At 36.5% G+C, this 27,525-nt stretch overlaps 2 protein-coding genes across 16 annotated transcripts in view; one reads left to right on the forward strand and one right to left on the reverse strand.

The window, feature by feature from the left end:
• WDR20 (WD repeat domain 20) overlaps positions 1–27,525 on the forward strand; it is a 77,982-nt gene that overhangs the window by 43,199 nt on the left and 7,258 nt on the right. The window contains exon 4 of one of the 5 annotated variants that reach the window (XM_073349673.2): positions 26,550–26,625. The exons of 3 other annotated variants lie outside the window; for them this stretch is intronic. In XM_073349673.2, coding sequence (XP_073205774.1) covers positions 26,550–26,591 — 42 coding nt within the window. In that variant the 3' untranslated portion in view covers positions 26,592–26,625. Of the gene's footprint in view, positions 1–9,192; positions 10,075–26,549; positions 26,626–27,525 lie in introns of those variants that run through there. One more of the 5 variants, XM_073349672.2, reaches the window with a different exon arrangement.
• Positions 16,872–27,525, reverse strand: part of MOK (MOK protein kinase) — a 34,845-nt gene continuing 24,191 nt past the window's right edge. For 6 of the 11 annotated variants that reach the window (XM_073349676.2, XM_073349680.2, XM_073349683.2 and 3 more), the window contains 8 exons: positions 26,489–26,567; positions 26,298–26,346; positions 24,937–25,115; positions 21,898–21,999; positions 21,058–21,231; positions 20,680–20,791; positions 19,307–19,510; positions 16,876–19,211 (listed from right to left, as the gene is read on the reverse strand). In XM_073349676.2, the coding sequence (XP_073205777.1) occupies positions 19,131–19,211; positions 19,307–19,510; positions 20,680–20,791; positions 21,058–21,231; positions 21,898–21,999; positions 24,937–25,115; positions 26,298–26,346; positions 26,489–26,567 (980 nt within the window). In that variant the 3' untranslated portion in view covers positions 16,876–19,130. Of the gene's footprint in view, positions 19,212–19,306; positions 19,511–20,679; positions 20,792–21,057; positions 21,232–21,897; positions 22,000–24,936; positions 25,116–26,297; positions 26,347–26,488; positions 26,568–27,525 lie in introns of all 11 variants that reach the window. The other 5 variants (XM_073349677.2, XM_073349681.2, XM_073349689.1 and 2 more) reach the window with 3 other exon arrangements.

Raw genomic sequence — 27,525 nt, forward strand, 5'->3', positions numbered from 1 at the left:
TGTTGCAAGAAATTCTCAAAATGAATTATCAGAATTATTCCTTTAAAAGAAAAGGGTGATTCTAGCTGCTTTGAAACCCCAAGCACATTTTGTAAAAGCTCCTCCAGTCTGGTTCTCAAATCTGTCATATTATATGTACACATTGAGAACCCCTTCCACTCAGCATCTGTGCACACTTAGCGGCTAGATCTACTACGTCCAAACATAGTGAATCTTTCTCTTAGAGGTGGGGGAAAGGGCATTACTTTACCTTTTAAAGATACTTAGTTCATGAGAATCATTAACTCAAAATAGTGAAACTACATAACACTGGAACTACTTTAACTTCTGTGAATTAGTGAAAGTCACAAACATTCTTATGAAAGTCACTTTAAACATGTGCATCAGTGTCTCAGCTTTCTAGGGTGGAATATTGCTATTTTGCATAAATGTTAACCCAGATTGCATGTGTATTACCAAACACTACCCCTGTACGTTTTCTTTCTATGAACTTGTAAATTAGGCTTCCTTAAGCTGCTGAGCATAACTTAATCAGTTTTTGTGCATTGATGGTTTTGATTTAGAATACATCATCTCAAATATTTCAGAGATAGAGTATGCAGTACCCAAAATCAGGATTTAAGTATTTGGCTAATATGGAAAACTTTAATTACAGGTAAGTCATTTTCATGCTGAAGTTATCATGATCTTTCAAAATTAATATATTGCACACTGATGTAAATGCCATATTATTTAGGATGTATTTACTTCCCTAGAAAGATATTTTTCAAATGGACTTGTTTCTCTGATTTCTTCATTTGCATTTACAGTGAGTTCACTCTGCGATTTAAACTAAGTTTTAGTGGCATGTTTACAGGAGTTTGATGGGGAAGTATCTCTGCCAGAAAGTAAAGCATCCTTTGGTTTATAGGATAGAGCACTTATTATAACTTTATGCATATTTAATGAGAATGGTCAAAGTATAAAAACACTGATGGTAACGTGTCACTTCTGGGTTATATACCACACATTTCTATATTGCCAGTAGTTTTATCCTTGGCTAAGTCTGTCACTTTGTAGCTTAAAGCTGCTATCTTCTGTCTTCCTCCCATCATCTGGGTTCCTGAAAGTCCTAAAGACTGCCCTCCCTCCCATTTTTCGTGTTTAAAAAAATTCTTCCACCATTGCCTCACAAACAGCCTCAGTTGAGTGCCAACCATAACCAACCCAAAGAAAGACTGAATAGAAAATTAAACTAACCTTGCAGTAGAAAGCATCAGTGCCACTGAGCCATCTCTACCTTTCACACTCATTTGCCTCCTTTTTGGAAGAGCCATCAAAGCACTTACAGTGCAGTCTGAAAGATGGTATGCCGTGTATTCTCCACTAATTTACAGAAAGCACTGACAACCAGGCACAGGGTGGTCTTCCTCATTTTAGACCTATTGAATCTCTTGCCCACAGTGTTTTGTCTTTACTGGCCTTGGCTGAAAATCCAGAAATGGATCTTCAACCTTGATTTCATAAGGCCAGGATGATGCACTGCCATCCCAGCCCCATACAACCTATGCTAAAAGCTTTATGAATTATTACTTGTTTATCCATCATACCTTGAGCTTTCTTATTGGCTACATTGTGCTTGTAAAGTATGTGACCCAAACACACTTTTAAAATTATCATACTAACTCCTGGTCAAAAGCAGTAAAACAAATTGGGCTAGGGTGGTGGGGAAGCATACTTTACCTGTCTGAAAAATAACTAACAGTTTTTCCTTTCAGTCTGATCCATTCATTTGCGAATTTTACTTTCTCTCATTTTAGGAACTATAATCTTAGCCCACTCTTCTTGAGGGTTTGACTTTTGAGTTTTTTCTCTCCTTAGTTGAGTAACTGTCATCAGATTGGCCAGGGGGATTGCTCCCTAGGTAAACCTAGATGTAGTCATGGAAATTTTAATCTTATCCCTTAACTTGCCTGAAACAACTTAAATAGTTGAGAATTAGAAACGTGAAATTGTGCGTGAATCACATTGCTGGTTACTTCAAGCCAAATTGCAAATACTACAGATGCAGTAAAAATGCTTCGTATTTACATGCAAAGGAATTTAGTGATAATTCTTTTACCTTAAACAATTTTATTAGGCATGACTGTAGCTAATTACAATCACAAATTTGATTACTAAATTTCAATTACTAAAGTTATTTCAATACAAAATAAACTATCTAAATGTTTGATAAATTTAATCTGCTTATCTTGTACAAACACTTCGTTTTAAGGGAAACTTACCACTTATTTCTCTTTTCTGAGAGAGCTCAAGGTAAGATTGGACAAAACTACAAAGGAGAGTGAAATGGCAGTATATATCTGGCAGACTAAATACGTTACCATTTTGTGAAACAATGCACATGAAATTTAGAATGTTTTTGATTCTTATTGTACATGAAAATCTTAAATTATAACATCCTTAAATCTTCCAACTAACTACAGTTGTAGTACAGTATCATGTTTTAGTAAGACTAATGTTTTCGCTAAAAGTACTTAACAAATATTCATGTATTATACTTCGGTGAGTGGGAAGACTGGCTACACATTAATTCTTCCTCAGTGAAAAAGAGCATTTTTTTCCCAATACAACTGAAGGTCAATTACTGGTATTTTGAAGTACTATCAAATAGAATTATTTCAATATGATATTGGTATGTGCATAAATTCTACAGTAAAACTGAATCATGACTATATTATTTCAGGTTACCAAGGTGCAATTTGAAGCTTCCGGTAATGTGCATATAGTAGCAAAATTGCACGTATAGTACACCTTCATTAGCAGAGTGAATTTAAACTAATACACTGGTTTGATAATGTATAGCAAGGTGTACTCAATGGAGTGTGGCAAAGTGACTTCAGTGAAGCCAGGAGCGATCATAACCCTGTATAAAAGGTCTTATGGGTGAGGGTTTCTGGATTAGGAAATAACATGACTTTTACTAAATACTTGCAGAAATCCCATGTTTTGAACTATTACCTTTTTCAAACTTGGTTATGTACTTGAAGAGACTGTGTGTACATCTGCCCCTTTAGCAGCTTAAACCTCCTAAATTGATACTGAAAAAAATTGTTGGCCTACTTATGTTACAAGAACGAATTTCATGTCAGTTAATTTACTGTGGCACAACTTAGGTGTAAAAGTTAAAAACAAGATTTTTTTTCCTGCATTTTTACCAATTCTGTATACTTGAGTTTGTTAAAGATTGATATGTTAGGTGATACTGTACAAAATTGTATTGACTATATCTTTAGTGCAAATCAAAAGAAAATTCATATGTATTTCCTTTTTACACTTCCATCTAATTTCTTGACAACTTGAATAAATTTCATAGAGCCTTTCTAACATGAAATATTGTTAAATTAACTGTTGCAATAATTAAGCTTTAATAAGTATTGTTGGTATATTTATAATTTTAAAAATTCAAGTTTGTTTCATACTGCTTATTTTTTAGCTATTCTGTTGTCACTGTTACAGCTGAAGAACCTTACTAAATACTTGACATTACAAAATTTGCTGGGGTTGTCCTCTGTATACTGACGTTAAATAAAATGTGTGACTGAACTGTAAATGTAGATAATTTTCAATAGTCCTTTTCACATCTCAGTTCTGAAAGCTGGGATGTAACAAGTTAAAGTTTTTTTCTATATGCTGTACATACCTTGCTGAACAGATGGCTGCAGTGAAACTGCTAGCTTTTTAGCTGCCATTTTATAATTTAAGGGATTGACTAAATCATGCAATTTTTGAATAAATCTTTCAGAAATTGTTATCAAGTTGACATTAAATCAAATGTGGGATTAGATCTGTCACTTCTAACTTTGATCTATGTTGTAAAGTTCACGTTTTCTTTTAAAATCGTTAAATTTCAGAACCATGAAATTGTTTTAAATTCAGATTTAGTAATTCGGACATGGGTAAATTAAGCTGTCAATGTGTATCCATCAAGCAGCAGTTGGAATGGAGAATTTTTGTCTTTGGACTCTACAGGAACTCTTTCCCCAATGGATTCCAGTTCAGGCTGTGCTTCTCAGTCACAACCTTAAGTAGACCTTGAGGTTACTATAAAAAATTAAGTTCACAGCCCTAACTATGTGGTTCAAAAGAAAAGAGAATTCAGATGCTTCCATCCTATAAATAATATCATAAGACCAGAACAGAACAAGTTTGACATTGACTTTGATGGAAAATGCTGCCCACTCACTTACATCAGAGGTACATAGGGACAGCTCATCAACTCATTAAACCAGAGTTCCAGGTTTATTCACATAACCAGTCAACAAAGATGATATTCAGGAGGTTGTTTCCCAGATTAGGGCTTTTCTAACAGGGCTTTCAAGTTCTCCTGGTTTCATTGACCTAAGTTCTAGAGTCATTGTGGGCCCTGGCAAGCAAAGATCAGTTTCCCTGATGGTGAGATTCCTCTGTAGCTTGGAGAACCTTCTTTCCCTATTATTGGATTTAAACACTGGATGGTCTTCTGGCACTTCAAGAAATAGTGAAGTGAATGACCCTAATGTGACTGGGCCTGGTAGCATTTTTGAAAGCGTGCTGAGAGGCAAGGTGAAATCCATCCTGATGGCTTGCTGTGGGAACATCGGATTGTTTGCTCAAACAAGTTCCACAGGAATTAGTGGGAACATGAAAGCAATTTGGCTTCCCCCTATTCTACAGTCATAATGGATACTTTGACAAAAGATGTCTCCCAGTTGTAATCTGGCTTTTACTTTCCTTTTTAAATATCTCTTGCACAAAAGTCCTTAAGGAAATAGTCAGTGTGATTGTGCTCTAGTCTGACTTGGGCCACCTAAATCTGAACTCTCATCCATCTTCACTATTTTCCATCAGTTCACTCTTCTGAGATTGAGAGTTTGCATATTCTTGGCTGCTGTAGTTTCTATTCAAAGTTAAATTTGCCTGGTTTCTCTCAAGTCACTTTTTTTTACCTGACCTGTAACCTAAATCTTGCCAGAAGTTCTAGCTTCAAAAGGTTAGAGAAAGCTATTCTGTGTACTTAATTATAGGAGTCCTTTCCTCCTAACCTAGGTCCCATGCCTAGCTGGAATTAGGATCCTGTCAGCAAAAGCATGTGTGCGCTTCAGGAGGTTTTAGAGAAGATAAACAAGGCAGTTATACATTTACATTGTACATAAACTCATGAAGTATAGTCTGCCTCTTGGATACAGGTGCCTATCATATCTAAACCAAAGTGTTAAGAGCTCTTAAGGCATGGTATTTATCTAATCTCTGTGGATGTCTGAGGCAAAGAGGGTTTTTACATGGATTGTATATAGATAGTGGAATTTTAGTAGTATGCTTTTTGTCACACAAGGATGGAAATACACTTCAGTAATGAAATATATCCCTCTACACTAATATATACCAGAAGTAAAATTGCATTTGAATCACTTGTGTTGCTGCTGCACACATTTACAAGGTACTTTATCCTACTAGTACACAAACTATACTCAGGCATATGACATTACTACAGCAAAACAAGAAAAGGCAAGTAGATACTTCAGCACCAAACATAAAAATTTCCATAAAGTGAATAAATATTAAAAAGAAACAAAACAAATAAGCATTTTAAATAGAAATTACTGTAACATCAGCTTTCCTATAACTCCTCTTTCTCCCAGGCTCTCCAAGTTCTTTTCAAGAAGTCTTCTGCTATATGGTGGGTGTATGTTCATAAAGGATTTGCTGTTTTTAAAAAAAAAACCCATAACATTTTAACACCAGTTCACTAACTGAGCTTATGACTTCATCAGGAATTCTTTTAGTGTGATCTAGTAAAGAAATTCATGTAGCTTGGTGCTTCATCTTAACACTTAAACACTTTTGCAGTTCAGACGATCAGACTCAGCTTCTATAATCTGGAAACTTTGCATTATAAATTTTTGTCTTTACATATCACTTCAGCCTCAAACGGTATTTCAGAAGTTTTGCAAGTTCTTCATGAAGGTGAATTTAAAAAAAATCAAATGCCTTCAGTACGGAGAATTGTCGTACTCCAAAGTTTTTTAAAGGCAGTCTCTTTTCTGAATAGAAAATGCAAATATGGCTGGTTCAGAACTTGATTGGAATTAGATTTACAGGATAGGGAATGAAAAGCTAAATGATTTTAAAGTCTGAGCATGTTCAATGAATTTTATTTCAGTCCTGGCCTCTTTATGAAATCACAGTATATGTTCTGGCAGGCCTGACTAGCATTTGGTAGGCCAAGGGACCGTTGCTGAAACAACTTGAATTAGAGAGAGAACGCTGCAAAATCCTCCACCAAAAAAACCCGTTTTAACAGTAGGAACAAGGAAAAATATACATGAACTCTGCATATCTGCCCACCCTGGGCTTTCTGCAATTTTTGATTCATTCTATGGTCTGTAACTTAAGCAGATTGACGACATAACCTGAACAGATTAGACTTCCTCCAAAAAAAAAAAAAAAAAGCAGTGGCAAAACTATGAACTTCTTCCTACTTCACTAAGGTGAATGGAGTACGGTGTGAACTTCAAAGCTTAACAGGGGTAACTTTTTTCCCTCTTGTAATTGTGGGTTTTTAATTGGAAATTAATTCCTGATTTGAGTGTTGTCCTATGAATGCTGTTCTCATTAAATATTTAATAAAGATAAATACAAAGAATTAATGGTTATTTAAGATGTCAGCAATCACTTTTAATTTGCCATTGTTGAACACTTAGTATATTCTGTTCCTTGTTGTTTGCTGAATACATAGCTTAATAAACTTATTTTGGTGCGCAGTATGCATTGTGTGCACAACATAGCAGATTTGAAGTTGCTGTAGGAATCTGAATTTCTTTGCACTTTCCAGACTTTGACTTTGAAGTGGGCAACATTACTGTTGCATTAGCAAGATTTTTTGTATTTAAGAATTACTTATGTTTCTGTAATTTTGTGTTCTGTCCCATCTTCTCTGGTCTATCCAAGAGTGGTTCAGTTGCAGCAGGCCATTTGCCTCTTTATCTTCACTTCTTTTCTTCTCGAACATAAGTTTTCCTCACCAAATTTTGATCATCCTTAGACCAAAATTCACATCCATATCCATAGTTTAAAGCCAGAAGGGACCATTATAATTATGTGGTACGTGGTATGTGATCACACTGTAAACTCTGCATGTGATTCAGCATTCTGCTTTATACATCACACATTTTATTCCCTATTTAAAAAAAAATCTTTTTGGGTAACTTTTTCAGAAGTGCCTAATGAGTTAGATGCTGTCAAAATTTTACCCTTTATGTATAGTTCCACTCCCTATGCGTCTCCTCCTCCTAGAGAAGGAAGGCAAACCATAGCATTCCACCTGCCATGTAATACTGAACTCTGAAATGTGCAACTTTGTAAGGCCTGAATATCACATTTGTATATTTCATGACTAAGCCGCAAATCTACATCACTGCATACATTATATGAAAATCAGTTATGCATTGCATAAACAACAAAACACTTGTAGATGCTACTTACAGAGGGCATTCTAAGGCGTAGCACACCGTTCCACCTTCTGTGTACCCATTTTCTGCCATGAACCCCACCAATCCATGTGGATGCTTCCCATGTCTGAATTGGTGGATCGGAGATTTTAAAGGGGAGGATGAGTTTACCTGAAATTAGGTTTTTTGTGACTCAGATCCACCAATCCAGAACCTCTTCCACTTCTGTTTGTGGTTTAAGAGAACAGGGGGGGGTTTCTTCAGTAGGGGTTCCTGGATACTTGGATCCAAGCAAGAAAGAGCTCCCATAGACTCTGAAGATGTCACTAATTCTACATTCCTATTAATTGCTTCTGATCTTGTCTAGCTTGATGGATCTGAGTCACAGGAACATAATTTAGAGGTAAGAAACAATGACTAAAAGTTTCAGAGTAACAGCCATGTTAGTCTGTATTCGCAAAAAGAAAAGGAGTACTTGTGGCACCTTGGAGACTAACCAATTTATCTGAGCATAAGCTTTCATGAGCTACAGCTCACTTCATCGGATGCATCACGAAAGCTTATGCTCAAATAAATTGGTTAGTCTCTAAGGTGCCACAAGTACTCCTTTTCTTTTTGCGAATGACTAAAAGTGTGATTTTTAGCTATATAGCAAGGGAAAGTGAAGTCATGTTAATCAGGGTACTTCAGGCTTAGCAGGTATTTAGTTCTTCAGGCTGTTAGCACTCTTTAAGAACTAAATGACAAAGTACAAGAAAATAAACCTGCCTTTTGGTGCAGATGTTTGGTTTTTAATCTGAAGGCTGGTGTGCGAATTGAAATTCAGTCATTACAGTTCTTGTCAACCAATGACTTAGGGGAAAGCTTGATCAACTGGCAGCCAAAGTACACAAGTGAAAAGCAAGAAAATACTACTTTATTAAACTATCCAAACCAGTTATCAACAAGAACCATATGTAGCTAAGAATGCTGCATAATTCTTAAGCTACAAATCTGAAATATAAGCAAGCCACTATTGACTTGTAGTGCATTTCAATAAGGTGGTAAACTTATGGAAAAAAAAAAACTTAAATAGACTTACCTAAGTCCAAATTTAAATGGTAATGCAAAACTTAATGTGAACTCTGAGTCTCCCCGACACACTCATCGTCTTTTCCAGGCTTCTTATTCCCAAGTAACATATAGGAATATTTGTTAAAATATTTCTTAAACTGTTTACTATTTTTCATTGGCAGATGAGAACTTTGGATTCTCACCAGTAGCGTTAACATTAATGGAGGTTAACTGTCTAAGTTCCCTTTTCTTTTTGATGGCAGAATAGACCCATTGTCTGTCTGTGAAGTGCCCATTTGCTGCATATTTAATCATTAGTTCAAAGGATACTTACTATTTGTGTAGAGTGGTATAAAAAGAAGTGTCCAGAAGTTGCCAGCGGCTTGAGAAAAATGCAAGGCAAACTAAGATCAAACATTTGCAACAATTCGTGTCCTAAACAGATCTATTAATCTGTGCCAAAAACATTGTTTTGAACATTATTAAGTAGGGCAAATGAAATGTTTCCTATAGAAATCTGGCACATGATTTTTGAGGAATGAAGGCAATATGTTAGTAGTGAGTGCCTGTGCACACAAACCTTTGTGCTGATAAATTTATCTGCTGCAGATTAATTTTAAGTTAATGTCAGGCTCTCTTGCTGGATTAATGTAAACTGCTTTGTTTGCAGGGTTTATTGTCATCCCAAAACCAGGCCAATTCTCCAAGTGGAACTGTAGTATAGCCATCACACTACTGCTAGCGAATCTTTGAACACAGGACAAGAAGTAATGACAGTGGAACCAGGAGCTGTTCTTCATGCAGAGAGCATCAGAAATTATAAAATGGCAGACTGTAAACTTGGAATTATGTGAATCACATAATACTTTGCAAAAGAATAATGTAATGAATTCTTAGTCTGGCTAATACTTCTAGGCTGCTCACCCAAAGAAGAATTTTCCTTTTAAAAAAGAAATGCTTCATTTGGTGTTGCAGTAAAAAAATTTTTTCTCAGTTTTTATACTTTTCAAGTTCGGTGTAATTTAATTGAGATATATATATGGGGGGGGAGAGAAAGATATATATGTGTAAAATAAAGTATGTTTCTGAAATCCAAGTAAGTTCAATGGTTATATAAATTAGTACTTCACCATTGTTTGTTTTTTTGCACTGATTTTTTTCAACCAGAGATGGTTAGAAGACAGCCTGGAATGCACTCATGGAAAACTAAAGTCATTACTTTCTGGCTTAAAAATGTAATTCAGGAAGATGGATGCTGCAATCGTAGATTTTTTTTTTTTAAACAGAATTGTTTGCACTTAAATAGTTTAATGCTAGTGGCGAATTACTTTAAAATGGGTAGTCAGACACCCAGAAAAGCTATGTTGTGGAGAAAAGATATCCTTTGTATCTATGAAACATTTATTTTAATATTGTTTCCAATTGCAATCAGCTCTGTATTATATGTATAAATGTAATTCAGTGATTGGGAGGAAAATGGATCAGTACACTAGTAATTTTAATCTAAAATTTCTAATTCTGAAAATACATATTAAACTATCTTGAATATGCAGTTTTGTTTACGTTCTGTTTTAAATTGGATCGATTTTGATGTAATCAATCTTTTGAATTAAATGTTGGGTACAGAAACACACTCTAACGCTTGTAGAACATATTCCTTTCTTACAACCTTTTGCATCAGGAACACTTCCATATTTAATGTTGCTTAATTGGCTTAGGGAAAAGAAACTATAAATTTTCCCCTGCACTACTTCCTATTAAAACTTACCTCTGAATACATTTTCCAGACATTAAACCCCAATATTTATGAAAATAGGAGCCTCAGATTTTTGCAGTAGAGTGATCTCTTCTGATGCCTTTTAATAGTTGCATTTTAGTGGTTTAATACTGTATTTGTCTAAAAATTAGAGGTTAAAACCTCAATTGTTGAATTGCATTGACTTTCAAGCTGATTTTTATGTAGACAACTATGACAGTGTACTACCTGCGCACACTTTGATTTTTACAATCTAAAATTAGGTACTAAAATAGTGGAGCAGTATGTGTTTTGGGACAACTTGCTGTGCTAAAAATATCAGCTGCCCTTGCTATCTTTAACATTTGAGGTAGAAACAGTTATTATGGAGGTAGAGATATCCAAGTATTTTCATAATCCAATGCTACTTGATAGTGGTTGATAGTAAATTGTTTTTTATTAGCAAAACAAAGGCCATTTCATCCCTTCCAGTATTTTCTGCAAGGGGATGAAAGGAATGAAGAATGTGCTACTCTGGATCAAAACCCAGTAGAAAGGGTGACTGAGATAATATGGTGGCATTTTCTCACTTCCTCTGCCCGGCTTAAGCCCCTTCTGACTCTCTATTGTTGGGCTTTTTCTGAACTTTGCAGATGTGCAGCTAGGAGGGGATATAAGCAACAGCTTTCTCAGCTCTGCTCTGGCATTCATATCCTTCAAAATGGAAGGTCTTTCCAAAAGTCAATTTAATGCTGATACTGATGGCATGATCTGGGCCTAAACTACCAACAAACTTTATCTAAGGTTCCAACAACATTTTTGTGTAAAATTTATAGTTGAACAGAATTTTCTTTAATTGCAAGATATTAATACTCTACTGTCATTTTAGAATAAACTACATAATTATACATAGAATCATAGCATTAGAAGGGACTATGAGGACTATCAAGTCTAACCTGCCAGGAAGGTGAGTTTGTTGTGTCTAAACCATGCAAGACAGATGGCTATCCAGCCTTCTTTTGAAAGCCTCTGAAGGAGCTTCCACAACCTCTGTAGGCAATCTGTTCATTGTCCTATTGTTAGGATGTTTTTCCTGAGATTTAGTCTACATCTGTTTGTAACACTGGAGAAACTCAAACTGTAGCAAGCCTCACATGGTTCTACATATCCTCAGTTTAATAAAAATTAAAGCCTCACTCCTGCTCCCACTGAAGATAAACTTTGCTGTTCACTTCAATGGAAGAATAATCAGGCCTGTGATTTATGCAGTTCAGGTTTATTTAATCCTTGGATATAAACAAACTGGGTTGAAACTGTCAATTTAATAATCATTAACATTCTAATTTTACCTTCCTTATTTAAATGTTTCCAAATTTGATTCAGGTAAATATGGAAATAGCGAGACACTTGGTTGCAATATATTTTAAATTCTTAAACTGATTTTTAAACATACAGTGGAGACAGAGTATCCTATTACCAAATGCTCTGAGCCAGTCACCTTCTGGGTTGCATGCGGATCACTAACCAAATTAGAAAAGACAAAGTTGTTACTGTCTGACAGCTGTTCACTGCTCTACGTAAAATGTGCTGGTCTGTGGATAGCTGTCTTTATCATGACTAACATTGATTGGCACCCTTGGCACAGAAACAAAGCACTGAATGGAAACCAACTTTCTGCCCAATTTCTGTAATAAGGGTCAAAAAGTACTTTGTTTAGAAGAAACTCCTTTCCCCAAGTTTAGAAACTTTCATGGCTGCCACCCAAGTCATAAATTCTTTTGCTAAACAGACTTCATTTCTCAGTTCTGTTATTCCAGCACCCTTCACAAGTCTTGTAGGTAAGAAGTAGACTTGAAAATATGATCCTTTCCCTAAACATATTTTTGTGACCATGTTCTGTGAACACAACAATCACTTAAAATAAGGGTGTCAATCTGTCCTGTTTTCAAGCTGTAAGACTCATACTTGGAACAAAATTTTGATCATCATTTTGCTGCAAAGTAACTGGAATAAACAGTTTAAATACTACATTGTTGGATCAAGCAATTGTAAAAACAGATGTCCAACAGAACTATTTAAATCTAATTAAAAAAATCCTATGGGGAGTATGAAAATGTATTGGTTTTCCATCCAAACATTGCAGCTTTGGGCTACTTGCCTGAGAATCTGAAAGTGAAGTTGACTAGAAATCATAAAAGTGGATAGACGGTAGGTTTAAACTGACATTCAAAAAAGTAAACAGCATAAATACAGTCACTATTTAATTTGTCCTATATCCCTATTCCAAGTGCTCTGGTATTCAGAATATTCTACATTTGCATGCAGAGACTACTAGTCTTAAACCTGAAATATTGAATATAGTTTGAATGATGAAAGGAATTCTTCAGTGAAAGTGCAGTCACTTGAAAAGATCTACCTATTTAAGACCTTATTCAGCAAAACACTTATGAGCATACTTAACTTGAAAAGACTGGAGCATGGGTAATCAACAAAGCACTCATCACTCTCTTACCATAGAAGGAACCCAGTCCTGCATGCCTCATTCAGAATGGTCCCAGGAAATATGCCCTTTTGGACAAGCTTAAAATACAAAAAAAAAAAACCACCTGCGTTTTAACAACCACCCCCAAAGTTTTGCCAGACCAGCAATATTTGAATTCTGTAGGTAGACTGGCAATTCTAAAGTCAGATCATGTATCTTCTGGGTGTATATGTTCAGCATCTAGTGTGGATAATTGGTATGCAATACAGCAAAGCAAGGCCTAAAACTGCACAATAAAAACAGTGACTATCCTAATTGTTTGGAAGATTTTGTATTTTGCATAAGTCAGGTGATGGAAATATTGTAAAAATGTTTATATAGTGTACTGATCAGAACAAGACATTCCTAAAATTTTAGGAAACACAAAATCCTGAAATTTTTAAGCAGGAGAAAATACAGGCATTGTTCCATATTGAACACAAGTCATTTTTTGCACTAAAGCAAACTGAATGCTGGGTGAGAGGAAATTAATATTATGGCCTGGCAAGGTTACTCTATAAAATGTCATTGTAGGGTTCCACGTTTCTCAGTTAATTCCCAATTTGCTTATTTTACAAATGAAGATTTTTCTAACTCCTAGCCTGACAAACTCAAGCTGGGTTTCCCTAAATGTTAGCACCCTTCATAAAGGTTCTGCAGGCCCAAGTATGCCCTCATTAACTTTATGCAATCCCCAGTGCTTTCAAGGTTTACAGTGACATAATGGATTCTAATTGGAATTTAGTAAATAGTTCTGTTGATGCTCTAGAAATAGAATCTAGAATCCAGCTCCCATTGTTGGCTCTATTGGTTCTGGGGGGGGGGGGTCTAAAAAGACGTAAAAGCATATTGTAGTATATGACAATACACAAAATCAAAAAGTTGCATTTTTTACATATATTCAAATCTGAAGAGACTACACTTAAATTTTCACACTTGGAAATATGTCACTTATGATAACTAGTATTCATGCTAAAGCTAGTGATTGCCACTCTGCCACATTGACAAATTGGTGAAAATGAGAATTTTGTATCTGAACAAAATTAACAAGGTTAGACTTTTATATAGGTGGGTCCTTTTTAAAAAAGGAGCTGCATATTAAATTGTCAGAAGTAAAACTAACGGCTTGCACAACTCTCTGTATGTTAATACAAAATTCCAGGTAGACCAATGAAGGCAACTACCATGCATCTGAAATTAAATAAAACTGTTTAAAGATTAACTAACAAATCAATGTAGTATGAGTTTTATTAGTGCTGTAGATAACTCAGGTAGCTAATTGGTTGGCTTCCTCAGCTGAAACTTCTGATGTTTGTAAAGCACTGTATCTATTTCATAACCAGCCCTTTGGGATGTGTGTTACTTAAGCAGCTATTTTTCAGCAGGCCTACTTGTTCTGGTGGTTCATCAGGTAGGAGTTGTATATTTCATTTGCTCTGTCCAATAAAGTTAAGTATCATATGGGAATATCCTCTTCACTTACATGCCCGCTTAACACCGAAATAATGGTGTCACAGGCAATGATGTTTTTCACTGTTAACTACTAGTAAGCTGACAGTACAAGTTTGAAACACTTTCTAAAATCTGATGTGATAAAATTAAGTTTTCAAGGTGACATACTTTAGAGAGTGATTTTCTTAAGTTAGTCGTCTTGGAAGTCGTCCGCCTCTAGTTTGGCTTTTTCAGATAGTTTCCTTGAATAATGTTTAGGGCAGTGGTTTTTCATCCTGTGGTCTGTGGACCCTTGGGGGTCTGCAGACTACGTTTAAGAATCCCAAAGGGATCTGCACTTCCAGTTGAAATTTTTTAGGAGTCCACAAATGAAAAAAGGTTGAAAGCCACTGCTGTAGGGTGTCCTAACAAGTTAGTCTGTTTCAAAATGCACAACTTAAGTAACAAAACCCTACTATGAGATAGGCATGAAAGCAGTTTGGTTTTTGGCATACTTCTCATTTGTAATAATACTTATCTGTGAGGTATAATGGTAAAACCTCATACAGATAATTTTCTGTAAAATTCCATGTTTTCTTTTGGAATTGGAGTGTTACATGAAAGTAGGTGGTTTACGTGAATTATTTAGGATCAACTTGAGGAAAAAACAGTGCTTAGGAAAGCTCTAGGAAACAATCAGATTAAATTAACTTTACCGCTGACACTAGTAGATTGCTGCTGCTGTGAACTCTAATCTACAGCATGAGCTTGAAAGAGTAGGACAGATGTAAGACTTTTAGAACCTGGAGAGAGTGTGCTGTTCACGTCAAATGGTAATCAACTTCATTTTTCAATTTGATCTTCTAATGAGCAGCCTGTAGTGAAATTTTGCAGCAGATCAAATGTTCTGGGGATTTGTATCCATCACTCTACAGAACAACACTGTCCACTGTATTCATCAAACAAGATAAGCTCATCAACTTTTAGAATATTAATACTCCTGTAGGGTTGGCCTGTTGCTACTTTAGTTTTTAGATATGCTTCATTTCCTTGCTTCAAACATACCTAAAGCCTTGTATCTTTAATGGAGAACACAAGTGCCTCTGCCACTTCTGCATTCTTTCAATCTGACTTGAATGCCTGACAGGAAGGTCACCCAGCTCCTACAGTGTAGTATCTTGCAATACAAAAATCATTTTGTGCTTTTTTTTGCTCCTGCTCCCTCACAACATTGAAGATTTGCCAGGAGGCAAGCTTTCCGAAAAAGGGAGCTCAGAAATACAAATGTAACCGCTTCCATCCCCCAAAAGCCATCTTCTGGACCTCTGTACCAAATTTCTAGAGATAAGGAATAGTAGGTTACTGTTGCACCATAGATATGGGTCTCTAGCTTCCATTTCCTCAATACCAATGTTGTAGCCATGTAAATACATAGCACAAGTACTCATCCATATAGCATTCACCTATTCTTGTTCAAACTCCCTAAATTACCGGTATTTTCTACTTACACATCACTATCATCCTAAATCACTTCAAACCCTTTCTTCTTTTCCCAGTTTTCCAGTTCATTAGGTTTTCATGTTTGTGAAAGATGAATGATACCCCAGGAGCTGTAAGTCCACTATCCAAGCCAGTGGTATAGGGTGGTTGGCAGCACTGCAAGCAACCCCACAGATTCCCACTACTGGGCCTTGGCCCTATGCTACAGGAAATTTCTGCAGGGCTGCGAAAGTATTTACTCCAGGCTCTGACCTTTAAGACAGACACCTGTTGAATAAGAACTGGAGTAAGAAACGCATCTTACAGGCCAGCGAACAGCCATGAAATAATGATGTGGGTAGTGATCAGGTCAGATTTAAACTGGAGGCCAAACAGTGGGACTCCATGTTCTATGACCAGTACCCTTAGCCATACACCCTGCCATGCAATGAATTTGAGAGAACTTACCTGTGTCAGAACATTAGACTTTGAAAACTGGCTTTCCATGATGATATCTAGCTCTTACATAGCATGTTCACCAGTAGATCTCAAAGAGCTTTACAATGGAGGTATGTACTGTATCCCCACTTTAGAGATAGGGAAACTGATGCATAATAGGGTAAAGTGAGTTGTTCAAGATCACCTACTAGACCAGCAGTATGGCTGGGAACAGAACCCAGCTCTCCTGAGTCCTAGTGCAGTACTCTATGCACTAGGCCACACAATCTTAGAAGACATAGCAGTGATTCATTTAAAAAAATAAAAACATACTAACTTCTATTCTCACATCTACATGGTTAGTATAGAATGACATGCTGAGATTTTAATGATAAATAAAATTAGTCTCAGCATCTTATTTACAAAGCAAGACTTGTTGATTTTATAACAGCCTAACTTTCAAATACCAAACAACTTGTGAAAAAAATTCTGGAGGTTATGGTAAACTCCAGCACTATTTTAGCTGTATGTAGACTGACTTTCTTAGGCCAGGTCTACCCTACAAACTTACATCAGTATAACTATGTTGCTCAGGGATGTGAAAAATCCACACTCGAGTGACGTAGTTCTACTGAGCTAACTGCTGGCGTAGACAGTGCTATGTTGATGGGAGAGCTTCTCCTGTTGACATAGCTACCGCCTCTTGCAGAGGTGGATTAACTATGCTGATAGGAGAAGCTCTCCTGTCAGCATAGTAGCATCTTCATTAAAGTGCTACCACGACATAGCTGCAGACAAGCCCTGAGTCTGACTGGATTTAATTTATCTTCACATTTAATGTCCTTTTATGAAAAAGCTGGGTTTAGTTTGGCTTATGTTTTTTTCTAATAAAAAAGTGACCAGCCATCTAGCACTAACAATGCCATTCTACTTCCTATAAGCAATAAGGTAACAAAGATTTAGGGTGACTAGCACACTCCTTACCACCAAACACAACTTACCTAGGAATTAGTTACCTACATATATGTACACATAAAACAATGTATACATTAACAAGTGAAGCCTGTAAGGTCCATGCATTTCCTGGGCATTATCAGGGCATTAAAACTGCATCGTCACTGTGAGGCCTACAGGCAACACCTAGATGAGAAGCCTGCTGCCCCTGACACATGAGCTGTTGGGATTTCTACTGGGGTGCTGTTCCTGGATCTTGACTAATGGCTCCATTGTTTGTATTGAACTTTGGCTAGTTGATGTCTGATAAAACATGGAGAAAAGAGGTCTTCACTAGTCTACATCTCTCCAGGGACTACTCTGCACCACAAAGGCTATAGCGTATGGTGTAGCTGTACTTGCAAAGCCCCCTACTGGAGATGCAGTGCCTACTCAGCAAAAGGGATTCTTTTGGCAGTATAGTTAAACCGCGTGCCCCAAACAACATGAGGAGTCCTTTTGCCAGTATAGCTTTTGTCAGTATAAGATGTGTCTACGGGGGAAGGGGAGGGAGAGGAAAGGGGGTGGCTTAACTATATTGATTAGGGGGTGGGATTCTCCCCACCACCCACTCTCCTACCTGACATAACTATGCTGGCAAAACTTTCTAGTGTAGACTGAGTCTGGGGTGTTCTCCCATCAACTCCAATGAATGCCTCAGCAGCACCAACATTCAGTGACTTCAGTTTAACTGCTGTCCACTAAGTTCTGACTAGCAGCTGTAAAACTGAGTGGGCTCTTAATGATTTCACTCTGCTGCAGCCTAGAGAAGCTCTGAAGAGCAGCAGAGGCACTGGAGCTGTTTTTCAAACAGGAAGAGATGTCCATTAACTTTCCAGATGTGAACAGAGTAACTTTTACAACCATAAAGGATAGAATCTTTTTTAAATGCACAGCTCATTGTACAGAAATTATCTTAAGTACCTCCATATTATATATCAGGAAAAGCTTCCCACTTAGGAATAGCCAGAACTTGAAAAATCCAGTCCCAACACAGCTATAATATCTTCCATAGTTGAACTCCATTTGGTTCTAAAATTGTAAAGCTACTTTGTAACAGAGCTAATGCTAAACTGACAATTTGCCTTCTTACTAGGATATTATAAAAGTTTTAAAAATCAAACACACTGAACTCTTAGTCATTACCTTAAATGGTATCTCTCTGCTACAATGACCAAAATGTTATTTCTGAATTTTGTTGGCTTCTACAGCACAAAAGCTGAGAACCTTATTAAATGAGTGCCTATAATTTGTGAAATGTGAAAAAATGGTCTAAATACATATGCTGTTTCTTTACCACTATTTCAACCAACTAATCGCAAAAGCGATTTGATTAATACAAAAGCATGGTTTAAGAAAGAAAAGGACACAAATGATAAAGACATATCTGATTCATAAGCAAATCTATAACTGTACAGCTATCCTTTGCATATACAAATGTCAAAAGAAATTAAAACTGTTTAATTTTACTAAAATCAGGTGTTTCTCAAATTATATCATAATCCATTAAATATTAACAGACTTGAGCTTTGAAATTATCAACCTAATACAGGAGGTAATTTTCCAACATTGTCTACGCAACTAACATTTTCATCTATTAAAAAAGGTACAAAATGAACAGATCAAGTTTAACAAGTTTTAAATATCATCATAAACTATTTTGTATATAATATAAAACTTAATTACAAAATGGCATTCCTAGCACTCAAACTAAAACATCCTAAATTATCCATTTTTGTTTAAAAAAAATGTTAAAAAGCTAATTTGTTTAAAAGGTTTCAAGTATAAAGTGCATTTTGAGCTGCCAAAATGGTGCTTAGATAAATATTGATACTGTTCAGAAATAAAGTGCTAATAGTCTTGTAGTGTTTTCCTGCAGCATTTCAGGGAAACAAAAGATAAGGCACTATTGCTTTTGGTGTACCTTTGACAATAATATAGAAAGCATGGGTGAATCTGTTTCGCTGCATACTCATGCTTTTCCTTACATTCCAAATATTTGACAAGATGGTCAATATCCTCCACCTCTTCTTTCTATTGTGGGTAAGTGGTATTGTTTCACAGAAGACTTAAGTTCCTTCTGTTTTTCAGACTGTTGAAAAAATGATAGAAGTTTGAAATATAGTCTGTAATACATTTATATTTATCTTCTGTGTATAAGTGAATAAGCAAGTTAAAGTTTGCTACCTTTTGATTTGTCCCAATATATTTAATAGGTTGTAACACAGGGACTTCACCATTTGTTGCAGGTGTGGTAAAAACTGAATGAAATGTATGATTAGGATAAGAAGTCAACTTGGTTACTCCAGAAACATTCAGTTTTGGCAATTCTATCGCATAGGAAGGTTCATGATGTCTTATTGGATTCTCTTGGGTTTTCCTAAGAGAGTGCTTTTAAAATAAAGTTACAAGTTTCAATCTGCTGACAGTGACATTTTTCTTAAACAGGATAAAATAAAAAACAGAACTTTAATCCCCCCCGCAAAACCAACCCACCAAAGATCCATTTCAGTTGAATTCTTAAACATACATCCCTTAATGATGATTACTTATAAAGACCTGCACATTTTCTTTTTGTGGTTTTCCCCAAGCATCTGTGTACAAACCCTATTTCAACCAATTCCCAACAGTTGAATTAGTGGAACAAATGGCCACTAATGGGAAAAAGGACTCATACTTTAAAGATGACCTATAGAAGAAAATTGTGCTTGTGACTTTTTCTGTTGCTAATTTATGATGTGTGTTTAACCAAAAAAGGCCGAGTGTATGTCAACTACAGAGACTTGTGGGAGACCTCTGAGAAGCTTGAAAGCTTCTGTGTTCCACCAACAAAAGTTGGTCCAATGAAAAGTATTAACTCACCTATTTTGTCTCTGTCAACAACAAAAAAAATCTATCTTAAATTAGGAAGGTCAAGTTCTGTTTTGCTGCAGGTCTCAGTTGGAGGACCCAGAGATGCGTATTAGGAACGTGGCCTTTGAATGAAGGGACGGAGAAGTGGAATCATTTTGGAGTTAGTTTAGATAAGTATAAACAAAATAAAAGTTTAACAGTCTACATATAAATCTCTTCTCTCAGCGAGGCTTCATATCCTTGGCATCTAATGTTACCTTAGTTCTCCAGTTATCTATAGTCTTCCAGGAAAAACAGGATAGACTAGACCAAAATTTCCAGTGTACATGAATAGAAATTAAAAAAAATTCTTGGTCCTTTATAATGCATACAGAAGGCAAAAAGGCACAAAGCTATCAGCAAGACCTACTACCGCTATCTAATTAAGGGACTATGGCAAACCTTTAGGCCCTGACCCCTGCCTTTCAATAGCATTTTGCCCAGGTGCGGAGGTCTATGCCAGCAGATTCCTATATAGGACTGGAGCCTTAGTTTACCTCAGGAATAAAACCATGCAGTCACCATTAAGTGACTTTTGTTTATGTATCTAAACTAGACCTATCTGATTATATGTATCTAATGTATATTTGTTTATGTATCTAAACTAGACATTACAAATGACTTTATTTAAATAGGCTGCATGTTCTCCAGTTTGATTTAAATATTACCTGCCTATTACCATCCTTTGAAATACACCACAAGTTGATAGATTCTTGTCCCACTATGTTTTCTGCTAATCTCATTTTTCTGTGCATGGTTACAGCTTGCTTCTCTGCTATTCTGAAAAGAGTGAACAAAAAGTCAAATACCACCCCTTCAGATGAAATCTGGAGTCCAGTAGGATAGTAAAGACAAACTGCCATATGAATTTTACTTCTCAGTTGTTTTAATGCAGTAAATAAAGAAAACTGCTGGTATGTTTATTTGCAAGGCGATTGTAACCTTATAAATTCAGGATTTACTTTAGACCAAGTTCTTTTCTCCACAGTCCATTGTGCATTTCGGGATCTAACTTTAAAATCCTGTATTGAAAGTGTAAAACTTACCTCAGCTCTCGGAAATAAGGATGCTGTAGTGCTTGGTGGGCACCAGTTCTCTGATCAGGATCGTATTCTATCATCGCATACATAAGGGAGAGGCTCTTGGGGGAGATATTAGGCACAAGTGGAGATAGTCCTGTCCCTTTTTTAAAGGGGAAATCAAAACTCATAGCTCTTGACCTGTGTTAAACCCAGTAATAGAGCAAACACTTAACATTCATGTAAACTGCCTCCAAATATTAAACTTACTAAAAAAATACCTAAAAGGTCAATCTAATCTGAGTAGGGACAGTAATTAATTACTACATTTTTGAAAAGGGAAGTAATTAAAGAAGCACTCAAATGTCAGAATTTCCTTCTTTACAAAATTATCACTGACATGCTAGATGGTGCAGAGGTAAACTGCCATGTGAGACCTAGAACACAGTTTTGATTCTCTCTCATCTGCCTGGGAACATCACAAAGGAACTGCCTCTGGATAGGGAGAGAACCCCTATCTGGCAACTGGCATGAAGCAGCATTACATTTGTGGAGGAGGAAAGTCCCCTTGACCACAAAGTTTGTGCAGCAATGGTTCAGCTGGTATAGGCTGCAGGACACAAATCCCTGATGTGGGTAAGAAAAAACTGCTCAAGTTCCCTCTCCCCTCAACTTGAAATCTTGTGTGATCAGAAAATTGCATTTAGGAATTACACTTAAGACAGACTTAGGTATTTACATATTAATTAATGACTATATTTAGATTTAAAGCATTCACAATAAAAGAATGATTGTGGAAACTGATAGATTATATAGCAGATTTCACTTATTTAGATTAATAAATATGGGAGTGTACTACATACTTACTGTTTGAACTTATTAAGAGTTTTCTTAGCAGGGGTGCCTAGAATATCATGGATTTTTGATATTTGGTCTAATTCATTAGATCCAGGAAAGAGAGGGTGGAAACTGAAAGATAAGAAATAAAATTGGCAATACTAAAAGCGATTTAAACTAGTTCTCATGGAATGACTGCCACTGTGTGGTGTGCTCTGAAAACTGACAGACTGTTTTCAGACTGGTTTCAGAGTAGCAGCCATGTTAGTCTGTATTCACAAAAAGAAAAGGAGGACTTGTGGCACCTTAGAGACTAACAAATTTATTTGAGCATAAGCTTTCGTGAGCTACACTACGAGCTGTAGCTCATGAAAGCTTATGCTCAAATAAATTTGTTAGTCTTTAAGGTGCCATAAGTACTCCTTTTGTTTTCAGACTGCATTTCATATTGGTCAGCAATAGGAGAACAATGTGTTTGTTCGCTTATTGCCCACGCTTCTGGTGGGATTGGGCAAATCAGTTCAGGCAAAAGAACAGTCTCTAACCACTGACCTGCCCCCACACCCACAATCTGCCAAGGAATGTCTAAACTCTGTTGTAAACATTCACCTGGAATATACGTACTTGCAGAGCTTTAAAGCTCAGCTGGTTTTTATGGGGATGAAAGTGTGGCATTTTGTAAGAGTACTGTAGAGTTAGTTCATTTGGAGTCAGTTTTATTTTGTGGGAGAAAGGACACATTTGGGTTTTTTGCGTGTCAACTGGCCTCTGCCCAACATAAAATTAGTTATTTCTACTAGTCAGCAAGCAGCCAAAGCAGAAGGGCTGCCAGTTCATGTGGCGGGAGCAATAGCAGCTGAATGTCCTTGGTGAAGGAAGAGAGAGAAGCAAAAAGGCTGCCACTGCTGGTTGCATACCAAACGAGGTGGCAGAGGAGGAGGACAGAGCAGAATTGTTGCCATTGCTAGGGCACACAGGCCAAGTGGAGGAGAAGGAAGAGGAGGAGTGCAACACAGAACAGCTGCCTTTTCCAGAGCACAAGGATGTTCAGGAAATATTCACTGGCTTTTTAAACCATTTTAATGAATTACAATAATAATGGAAATTACAGAGACTCTCCCCAGTTCTATAATTTCTTGCACACTTGCATCTCTCAACCAGCTGAACAAATTTTATTATAGCTTCCGCAAAACTCACTTTTGCATAGAGTCAAACTGTAAGGTCTGTTTTTTTCACAAAACAGAGCCTGTAGAAAATGTGGTTTAACAAACTTTTACAAATTAAACTGCAGAGTTGACTCCCATGTGACTGATTTCCTCTGCTGTTGCAAAAGAGTAAATCAGCAGAGGAGGCAAAAATATTAACATCTCAAATGTACTATCAAAACTGAGGACGGCTATGCTCATGACAACAAGGGTATGTTTACACTGCCATTGAAGGTGTGACTGTAGCACAAGAAGGCATACACCTGCTAGCTTTAATTTATCTAGCACTGGTAATAATAGTGGTGAAGACATGGCAGCATAGGCTAGCAGCCAGAGTACAAGCTTCCTGGAGAGCCTGCTATGTACCTGCGTTGTTAGCCCATGCCGCCATGTCTACTCTACTGTTGTTACACCACACGGGCTAGATAGATTAAAAATAGCATTGGTAGGCTACAATTATATCTCACTTGCACTGTCAGCATAGAATCATAGAAATGTAGGGCTGGAAGGGACCTTGAAAGGTCATCAAGTCCATCCCCCTGTGCTGAGACAGGACCAAGTAAGCCAAGACCATCCCTGACTGGTGTTTGTTTAACCTGCTCTTGTACACCTCCAGTGATGGGAATTCCACAACCTCCATTGGAAACCTATTCCAGAACTTAATTACCCAAATAGTTAGAAAGTTATTCCTAATATTTAACCCTAATCTCTCTTGCTGCAAATTAAACCAGTTACTTCTTGTCCTACCCTCAGTGGACACCAAAAACAACGGATCCCCATCCTTTTTATAACAGCCCTCAACATAGTTGAAGACTGGTATCAGATGTTTCTCCCCTGACCCTCACCCCCAACAGTATTGTTTCTCAAGATTAAACATGCCCAGTTTTTTTAACTTTTCCTCATCAGACAGGTTTTCTAAACCTTTTATCATTTTTGTTGCTCTCCTCTGGGCTCTCTCCAATTTGTCCACATCTCTCCTAAAGCGTGGTGCCCAGAACTGGACAAAGTACTCCCGCTGAGGGCTCACTAGTGCTGAGTAGAGAGAGACAGTTACCTCCCATGTCTTACATATGACACTGCAGAATGATAATAGCTTTTTTCACAATTGTATCACATTGTTGATCCAGTATACCCCACAGATCCTTTTAATCAGTACTACCACCTAACCAATTATTCCCCATTTTGTATTTGTGCATTTGATTCTTCCTTCCTAAATGTAGTACTTTGCACTTATATTGAATTTTATCTTGTTGATTTCAGACAATTCTCCATTTTGTCAAGGTCATTTTGAATTCTAATCCTATACTCCAAAAGACTTGCAACCCCTTCCAATTTAGTGTCATCTGCAGATTTTATAAGTATACTCTCCACTCCATTATCCAAGTCATTAATGAAACTATTGAATAGTACCAGACTCAGGACTGACCACTGCGGGCAACCCCTGGGAGCATACCCCCAGTGAGCCATGCAGGACTCAGTGAGGAAAGGAAGAAAAAACAATCACTATTTCCCAAATTAAGAAATATTCAATCATGAAAAAATATTACAAACAATAAAACACGTAGGGGGAATTAACTACATAAAGGCATGTGACAGTCTTACTTTCTGTTAAGCATCCAGCTACTTTATTGTTAATCTGCTATTATATGTGTTTGGTGACAGACAAGGAAGGATCTGTGCCTAATGTAACTTCCAGACTAGAGGCATGAAAGAGTTCCAGAAAACCATGGTAAATAACATTTATGCCTTTAACATAATATTACTCATGCCACGTGCTGATTACATAATAAATTGATTCTCAACTTGGAGTTTCTTTGACACTGAATAAACCAGACTCTGAATTTCTTTCTACTTAGCACTGTACCTTGTGATTTCATAGAAAACGCAGCCAGAGCTCCACATGTCCATTTTGTAGCTATAGTAGCCATCTGTGAGCAAGCACTCAGGTGCTCGGTACCAGCGTGTAGAGATATATTCTGTATATGGCTGCTTGGAATATACACTCCTACAAGATCCAAAGTCTCCTAACTTCAGGGTATCCTGCTGCAAAAAAACCACAAACAAACAAACAAACCAACCAACCAACCTTATGTTGTCCAATAAATTAGAAAACGGTCAAATATTGAAGCAAAGGCAGGAAGACTTCTGAAATACCTGAACCAGCCATTATAAATCTAATTATAGTTTGCTTTTGGTACTAACTTTTAGGTTTTTTTGTTTTTGTTTTGTTTAAGAGAAAAAAGGTGATTTGGAATGTCAAATTGCATGTCTGCGTTTAAATGTTATTAAAGCCTATTGCAGTGACACTCCAGCAGCCTATCAATGAAGCATATCTCAGCTATGGTAAATGTTTCATTATGGTAACAAATTGTAAAACTGTCCTTTAAATTGTAAGTGCTTCTGAAATTTAAGGCCATTTATGTCCCATAATACACACTAATATCTTTCTGTACATTTTCAGAAAAAATGTTAGAGATAACCATTAATAGTAAAATGTATTAGCTAGTCTTGAAGGGAACGTTGCTAAAAGCAACATATTTAGATGAGGTTATTTTCTTGGTGTCCTCATTTTAGTAGTCACATGATAGATATTTTTCTGGCTTTTCTTTGTATTAGTTCCTCTTTGTCCTCCTGGTTTCATTTTGGGACACACTAAGGACTTTGAAACAGTAAAATCTATCCCATAAAAATAAATGAGCTGAATTCTGGCAACAAAACTACTAAACAACTCTGGAAAATAGGCCTTCTGCCAGCATTTGATAGTTTTTAATACAGGAATCTTTCAAAAACAAAATCAACGTAAGGTCTCCTTGTGCAGTTGTGTGAACAACTTCTGCCGACCATAGGAGTTAAACATGGAAAGGGGGGTTGCAGGACTAAGTCCCAACACTTGTTTCAAAAATAGCACAGAATGGAAAAAGTCATTAATACATGAAAAAGTGAGTTTGTTTGCTTTCAGACTTAGCTCACATGTAAGATTTGCAGCTATAGAACAAGAGAATCCATTTATGCTTTTATCCAATAGCAAAAGAAAACATTTGTTCATTCACCATTCAAGGAAGAGAGGGCACAAGACTAAAGTTACATACCAAAGAGTCAACTCTCTCTAACTATGAAAATTATACCTCACACTTACAAAGATATACATTTCTCTGTTTATTCTGAGAAGCTAGTATATGTACTTACACTTTCAGTTAAATGATATCATCTCACAAGACTACTTACCTTTATTAATATATTTTCTGGTTTCACATCTCTATGAAATATTCCATTTCTGCACCAATATAAAAATACCAAAAAGAACAACTCAATGAAAGTATGAGCATATTCACTATGTTTCTAATTATTTGAAGGCAATATTTAATTATAAGCGTATGGCATACTTCTTGAAAGGTTACTGCTGAATTTAGTCTTACCTGTGCATGTGATCAAGGGACTTGCACAACTGGTACATGTAGTTCATTATTTTTTTTTCAGGTAATGGCTTTCTCCTCCCTAGAATGTGGAACAGTCAAATGAAATTTCAAGTTGCACAAATGCTTTATATCAGTGAGTAAGTAAACAATAGAAGTAACATCCACTTTTCACCTTCTGATACGGAATCCATATTCCCCTCTTCATGAATAAGAAGAATTTGATTAACATTTTTACACTTGTCGTACAAAACCACCACCATTGCAATCAGCATTTCATTTGAACTAGGACATAAGGTGAAGACAGCCAAATTTCAGAATACACCAGAATAGTCTGACAAGTACAGCTGTGAATCTGACTGCCTATAAATTGGCAGCATTGGTATTGCATGATTTTTCATAGTGCAGGGAGGGATTCTGCTCCAGACAAGCTGAGAGTATTATGCATGGTAACATCATATATCTATTTTCCCCCAAATGTATTATAGCAGAAGTATTCCATTCCAAACATATTGGTAGACCTCATTTCCTATGTAAGCACTAAAGTAATGATGCATAAAGTTCAAGATTTAGAAGGGATTTATTCCTCTTACAAGTGCACTGCCCAAAGTGTCTTATTCCTGTTTTGGTATGCAAATTACAGAACAACCTGTTTACTTCAGTGGGTGTTACTGACAAAGGTAAGACTGCTGACAAGCAAGACTACTCCATTTTTGTTTAGGGTCCTGAAGACATCCGATAATCACTCAGATTGTTTCCTTTACAGGCCTTCTTTAAGGCTTTGAGCTATGCTGTAGTGCCTCTAAATAATATCATTAGTACAAATAGAAAATTAGCAAATTCCTTAGAAAACTTAGTGACTCTGGTTAAACAAGTTTTAAATTACTTCAAAGTTAGACTATATTTAACAATTCATTAACTAAAACTAACTTTAGATTATAATGCTTGTTAACTATATAGCCAAACATGTTATTGCAACCTTTGGATTTTCTATTTGTACTCATTCTTTGCCAGGTAGAGCGGTTTGCCACGTAAAAATA

Source organism: Lepidochelys kempii, chromosome 6 (assembly GCF_965140285.1).
Source record: "Lepidochelys kempii isolate rLepKem1 chromosome 6, rLepKem1.hap1, whole genome shotgun sequence".
Taxonomy (NCBI): Eukaryota; Metazoa; Chordata; order Testudines; family Cheloniidae; genus Lepidochelys; species Lepidochelys kempii.